At 45.7% G+C, this 7057-nt stretch overlaps 1 protein-coding gene across 1 annotated transcript; it reads right to left on the reverse strand.

The window, feature by feature from the left end:
* Nucleotides 1-2301: 2301 nt before the first annotated feature.
* tmem151ba (transmembrane protein 151Ba) lies at nucleotides 2302-6972 on the reverse strand. The gene is made up of 2 exons (XM_030109892.1): nucleotides 6867-6972; nucleotides 2302-3739 (listed from the first exon to the last, which is right to left on the reverse strand). The coding sequence occupies exons 1-2, from the start codon at nucleotides 6948-6950 to the stop codon at nucleotides 2303-2305; spliced, it is 1521 nt and encodes a 506-aa protein (XP_029965752.1). The 5' UTR covers nucleotides 6951-6972; the 3' UTR covers nucleotide 2302.
* Nucleotides 6973-7057: the final 85 nt, after the last annotated feature.

Raw genomic sequence — 7057 nt, forward strand, 5'->3', positions numbered from 1 at the left:
CAGATCATTTCCTGAATATGCCAGAAAAACTAAACTCAACATGAAAGAAGGGAGTCAAAGAACTTTGATGCCTACATCTATTCACAAGTTTTTTGATCATTTCAACTCTGATAGTTTTTTGTTTTTGTTATTTTTTGCCACTTTTGCTGTGTAAACACTGCACTGGTAAACACATTTCTCCATCCCTGTGAATGAATGACACAGTGAGTCCTCACATAGCTAAATGTACGCTGTATTCACTCGTCTGTGCGACAGATCGCCCCGCGCTGCTCGGAAACAAACCTCTGTGTTGTCTTTTTTACGCCTCGGTTTCAAAACAGTTAAAACAAATGAGACACAAAAATAGTTCAGGTGCATAACTATTTGTAGGAAACCCAGCAGCCGGAGTCTGAAGCGAAATATAAAGTGTTTAAATCGTTATGAAGGGGGGATTTGCATGTCTGAATTCAAATGAAGTGCACCGTATAAAAACCGTTTATTACAGAAGGAAATAACAGCAAGAAGCTACAAAATCTCGCAAACAGGCCTGAAAAACAAACAAGTAACTCATAGATGAGGCTCATAGAATGAAGTGATGTATAAATAAACAAATAAATAACACAATATCATATAATAAATAAACAAACTTGTGCAACCAGAAATAAACCTGAATCAAATCCTGAAGTAAAAACTCATTTTTACAGCCACATATACTTTTTTTGTTGTTAACTTTTGCTATAAAGTGATGAGTTTAGCTGAACATCCTTTCTTTTTAAAACTACACCTCATATTCATAAAACAGAGGCGTGAAACGGGATCCATGGTGCAGAAGTAGAGTTGAAAGGAGGGAGAAGTGCTAACTGGGTGTTTTAGTGTTGCTGAAATCGTTACCCTGAAAACCATCCTGAGTTTTGGGGAGCTTGCATAGATGAATTAGAGCTGTGAAAAGAAGTCAAACAGTTAAACACTTGGTTTCTGAACTTATCAGATGCAAGGGTTGATTAAATTTGTCAGGTAGGGATGTCAGGTAGTTATTTCCTTTAAAACCATTAAACCAAGCACTATAAAACTATTTAAAAAGATTAAAAAGTAACAGAACAGGAAGTTGAGGCGTGCCTAATTGTCATTGCTGTCGAAGTCAAACATTACTCGGATAATTGTCCGTGGCTTGGCTGTAAAAGAAAATCCACCGTAAGAAGCCGCACGCAGTGAGCTGAGAGGACGTGGTTTTCTTTAAAAGTGATCCTGTCTTGTTATTAAATGTGACACTATCAGTAGTGAATCCAGGGCCATGCCTATTTCCAGCATCTTTGATGGCCACTTCTCTGGCTGTCTCTCTGATACGCATCAGCAGCAGCCCGGAGCTGGAAACACAAGACCTGCTTTATTGTCAGCAAAAAAAAAAAATAAATAAAATAAATAAATAAATCATGTGAAAAACATTTTACCGCCCCACTGTCGAGAATTTGGCTCGTGAAGTCAGATCTGATCCAGCAATGTCGGCGTCTCCTCTTACATGCTACTATTCTGCTTGAATCTGTGAGTAACAGCTGATGTGAGGCACTTAAATGGGAGGTAGGCTGAATACAAAACGTTCCCAATCGTGAAATTAAATGAAATTTTGAAGAAATCACTATATATCGTTGGTGAGTTTGCGAAATGTACATCGGAGACAGTCTGAGGAAGTGTTGATTGATTTAATGTTACCGTGTCCTTTAGTCCTCCCGTACTAAATTATTCATGTTCCTCCTGTGCTATATTTGGCAAGAGGGGAGTATAATGTCATTGCAACCAAGCTGATATTTAATCTGCACCAGACCTTTTCTTTTTTTCTTTTTAAAATAGATTGTAGTATTGACTGTACAAGTGAACGTATTGGATCAATCAGCCACACTGTCAGAATGTTTTACATGCAGAGAATTACGTTAGATTTTAGTAAACATGACCTTCAAGACATTGTTTGTTTTAGTAAAACTGTTCATATATTTCTATTCAGCCAAATCACATGAAGAACTTCATGTCTGCCTCACGGTTTAATGACCTTTACTTGTAGTTTCCGCTCGAATTTCTCACCAATTTCTTTGGCTGCTGCTGAGTCATGACCTTTTTTAGGTTTCAAATACTAGGAAGTGTGAGTCACGTCCTGGTAAAATGTCCAAGATGTACAAATATCACATTTACAGTAGAACGTGACTCTGTGGTATGTGACGCTTTGGCAGTATGGTCTGTAGATGTTTCTAGTTTCTGTAGATGGCTCTTTAAACGACCGGCCTGGAGCTCTGTGTTGTCCAGACCCGGCTCCAACGTGGCTCTTCACTCCGGGTCATAGAGAAGTCTCCACACAGGAGCCGTTCCTGTGGAGGGAGCGGTGGTCGTGGTTGAGGCAGCCTTCGTTCCGGTGCACGATGAGGACGGGGAAGTAGAGGGCGTCCTGGTAGGCGGGGGGGTTCTCCTCGCCGGCCTGCTGGCCCGACAGGCAGCGGGTGCTCTCGGTGGCGCGGGGCCGCTCGCTCAGGCTGCCGCTGCTCCTCCACAGGCAGCTGCGCTGCGAGCCGTACAGCCGGCCCAGCGAGAAGCGGCTGGCGCTGAAGGGGATGCGGGGGCTGCCCGGGTTGCAGATGCTGAGGGCACTGCGCGAGAAGATGGACGAGCTGCTGATGGCGCGGTGGCAGCGCTCGCAGTTCTGCCGGTAGCCGCCGCCGCACACCGAGTAGCTGTTGCAGCTCCCGGAGAGCTGGGCCAGGTCCATGAGCACCGCCTCCGAGTAGCTGGGCACCAGCTGCTGGTTGGAGCGGATGTGCCACTCCAGCTCCGTGCTGTCGATGGTGTTGACCCGCGGGATGTGTCTGCAGTACGGCCGCTCCTCGGACGGCGTCGCCGGCACGTAGTCGAAGCCGAACAGCTTCTCCACGTGGTAGTGCACGCAGGCGGTGCGGTACTCCGTCAGCACCCGCAGGGGCCAGGAGAAGGTGAGAGCCGCCGCCGCCCAGAAGGCGGAGTTGGTGGCGTACCAGGGGAGCCGGCCGGGGTCGGAAAAGGCAATCATGTACTCCTTGAAGTCTACATTCTTCAGGTGCATCCCCTCTCGGGCCTCCATGTAATCGTCCAGGCCTTCGTTTTCCGTGAAGAACCTGGCGCGCTGCGTCAGGTAGGAGTTCTCCGACTCCACGTTGGCGAAGCTAAAGCACTTGGTGAACCTCAGCCGGGTGACGGGGAAGCCCTCCAGGCCCAGCAGGGTCTTGGAGATGTCCTTCACGCCGCAGTTCCCGTAGTCGAACTCCGCCTCCGCCACGTGCGTGTTGACCCTCTCGTGGTAAACCTGCGTGGTGGTGTAGGCGTCCCCGTTGCGGTACCGCGTCACCTGCCGCGTCCGCCGCACGTAGTGGTAGCTGATGGCCTTCCACCAGATGCAGGGCGTGGCCTGCTGCATGCGCTGGACGCGCTCCGCCACGCTGTCCAGGTCCACCTTGTGCTGCAGCTCGTTGCGGGTGTGGCAGTGCCAGCACTCCACCAGGTAGACCACGTAGAGCATGACCAGGAAGGCCAGCGGGATGTAGATGTAGCCGTTGGAGCAGGGGCTGTCGTGGTACATCATGGACTTGCCCTTGTACGCGCTGTCGAAGGACAGGCGCGTGACCTTGGTCACCTGGCACCAGGCCATCACGCCCACGCAGCCGTACATCAGCAGGGACAGCAGCAGGCATTTCCAGTGCGTCTCCTGACACAAGGATTTGGCCAGAGACTGTTTCTGAGGCTGCTGCTGCAAAACACATGAGAAAGAAACATAGTTAGTGCAAATCGACTCATGTGGATAAATATTTCTGTACACAACGAGGACCTTGAAGAATTATGTAAAAAAAACATATTTCTGATAGAAAGACAAACTAAATTAAAAAGAAAAAAAAAAACCATGACCTAAATGCCTTGTTAGAACCGACTTAAAAAGCAGTGACTCACGCATATAAAATATTTAAGGAAATATTCTGCGTTGTAAGTGCTTTTGCATAGTTTATGCATGAGACACGAGCCGGTTGCTCATGTCTTGGTCTGTGCTTCTTATAATCACAATATTCGCCCTCCAATTTAGTGATAAAACCCAATTAGATATGTACAAATTTACAAAACATGTTGCTGTGAGCTCAGAGCTGAGCAATATTTTGTTCGACTGTTGGGTGGCTGCGCATTCACAACCCCAGTTCCAGCAAAAGTTGAAACATTGAACAACACATGCAAGATTTCAGTCTGACATTTTATCATTCCATGTAAAATATTAGCATGTTCTGAATATTTGAGCGGTTAAACAATCTTTACCTGTGTTTTCATTTCATGTTTTCTATTAATAAAAGATATGAAATTCAGACAGGCACAAAGACAACATGTAACCTCATGCAATAAATAACTAATAACAAAAACAGCACAAATGACATGTTTGGGGTTTGCCAAAAATATATATTTTTTAATCTAATTTTGAGTCATCTGACCAAAGAACAGTTTTCATTCTTGCCTCGGACCATTTCAGGTAAGTTGTGGCTCTTAGAGGACGGAGCTGTTTTCACGTATCTTCTTTCCACGGTGTAGCGTTAACTTGCATCGGTTTATTGCTCACTGGGCTGTGTTCACAGGCAATGATTTATGGGATCAATTCTGAGCTCCGTGCAGTGGCTCCTCATACAAAAACACGTCTGTCCTTAAAGCAGGGTCTCCTGGGAGCTTGAAGATCTCAGGCATCCAGCGTTGAAGATAATGGGATCTTAAAACTTGAGGAGCATTTTGACTGTACTGCAATTTTTTGGGTCAATTTTTGACACTGGCGAACCTCTACCCATCTCCATTCTGGCTATTTTTTTTTTCTTTAAATGCTAAGCTGGGCAGAAAAAAGCAGCCGTTTGTCTCTGGCAGTAAAGCGCCAGTGCCATCCTTTATCACCTCGGGGTACAGGAAGCCCCAGTGGTCGCGTCGAGAGCTCCAGAGCTCGTCACGCCCTGTACGGGCACAGTCAGCAACACACCAACCTGGCAGAGATTCAAAGCCCCTGGAGGGAGGGCATTTGAATAAAATCCATTTAAAAACAATTTGCATATAAACATGGCGGTGGGACACGGTCTGCCATTTATAAACACCGAATACTCCACGCAGAGCTGTTCATCTGACCTTTATCAGCTAATACTGCACATGTGAGAGTCCATAGATCAACGTCGACCACAGCAGCATCACTGCATTGATGTATTGAACCCAACATGTCAGCTCCGTCCTCTTCAAGTGACAGGAAAACATAAATAATAGATGCTGTTCCTGCATAATTACCTTCCCCACCTTGGTCACATGGTCCCCGAGGCCCTCGCCAAGGCTGCGCCGCACAGGGCGTAAAGGGATTAACACTGGAACTCACCAGTGAGATAAACCTGCTCCAGGAAGGGTATTTACTCAGCAGCATCCTGTGCGTGCTCCATGAATCCAATCAATACTACATGACATACTTTGGCGCTCACGTTACATTTCACAAGCTCTCGTTAAATTCCGACAGTAAAGCAAGTCTTGTTTTTGTTCATTCAGTAATTTTGCATACAGGGACGTGACACCGTGCAGGTTTGTAGAAAGAGCAGGAAGAGGGCCGCTCATTAAGTCAGTGGACAGCAGAAAAGAAAGGAACTGACAAACCACCACGGACGCAGCGGTGCTGACCGTCTTCATACATTAGACTAAAACATTCCTGTGACCTGACGAGCAGGTCGTGAAGATGACTTCTCATTAATCATTAAAAGGAGGAGACACACTGCACAAAAATGAGGAGAGAAATTTAAAATGTATCTGGAGATGTACTTGAGAAATGGGTATTCTTGCTTTGTGAAATGGTTTAGAAATGTGTAACAAATTACTCTGAATAGAACCAGAATAAAATTGAATAAAAGGTCTGGTCACTCTCTATCTTTTTGGACATTTTATAGCTATTTTTTGTATTTATTTAACTGATTTATATCAACCAGAAAACAGAACAGCTCTTCAAGCCTCAAAACTGCAGAAACAACATTCAACATAGCTGCATATTTTATTCAATATATCTTTTTTGTATTTTTTTATAAACCTATTCATAAAGCTCTGCCCCATACTCTAATGCATGAAAACATCTAAGTAAAGGAAGTCTTCAGGACTCATGCCTCTCACACTCACACACACTTTCTTTTGACATAATAAGAACAGCCAGGTTATATAAAAAGCCTCTTGTGTAATGGATATGTAACTTATCCAGCATGTGTGTTTGTAGCTGAGGTCTACACTGTGTCTTTAAAGATAAGAGAAAAGCCTCATGAGGAGTATTTAACCATGCAGTCAAGCTGAATCCTTAGAAGCCAAAATTAAAGACACTCTAATGAGCCTGTTTTATTTGTGGGCTTCAAATGCAAGGATGTGGAATTCAGCAGACTTTTCATGTTTATTTAAAGATTTCACGTCCCTCCTTTTCAGACAGGCACTGTCTGGAGCCAGATTTCTTTGTCTGAAATTGCTGAGATATTGTGCCTCTGGCTGTGTTTCATTAGAGATGAGTATTTGGTGAATTAGAAAAAAAAACTATTATTTGATCTCCTCTTCACTCTGTGGCCTGACTAGATCCCGTGTGGGACCCTTTTTTTTTTTTTTTTTTTGCTCTCCCATCCCCGTTTTGTAAAACACTTTCCTGGAGGGTAGACACAAAAAAAAGGAGCGCAAATCCATCCTCGTCCACGAGCTCGGGCGCGCGCCTGGTCACAGGTTCATGTGTTTGTGCTTATTAGGCCAATAAATCTGGAGTAGAAACATGTGCGCGCACCAGGCAAATTCCTAATCTCCAAACTGTGATGATCACAGCCTGCTGCCGGTGGCGCGTGCCACGATCATCAGAGGGTCCTCACCTCCTCGCGGGGGGCGTCGGGCTCCTCTTCCGGGACCGTGGTGGTGCTGCTCTCACTGGCAGTCGCAGCCGACGCGGGGGACATGGTGGTAACGACACAAACACCGGTGCATGGGACTGGGGGGTTTCCCGAGCGGGGCGATGGACAGACGCGCCGAGAATCCTCCCTGCGCGCATCATCCGAGAGAAGGA

Source organism: Salarias fasciatus, chromosome 15 (assembly GCF_902148845.1).
Source record: "Salarias fasciatus chromosome 15, fSalaFa1.1, whole genome shotgun sequence".
NCBI classification, from domain to species: Eukaryota; Metazoa; Chordata; class Actinopteri; order Blenniiformes; family Blenniidae; genus Salarias; species Salarias fasciatus.

Bases quoted from the DNA above. Each gene is read 5' to 3' on its own strand.
- tmem151ba (XM_030109892.1), bottom strand. From the start codon at position 6,950: ATGTCCCCCGCGTCGGCTGCGACTGCCAGTGAGAGCAGCACCACCACG. The intron at 3,740-6,866 runs GTGAGGACCCTC...TGTGTTTTGCAG, and splicing joins CCGACGCCCCCCGCGAGGAG to CAGCAGCCTCAGAAACAGTC.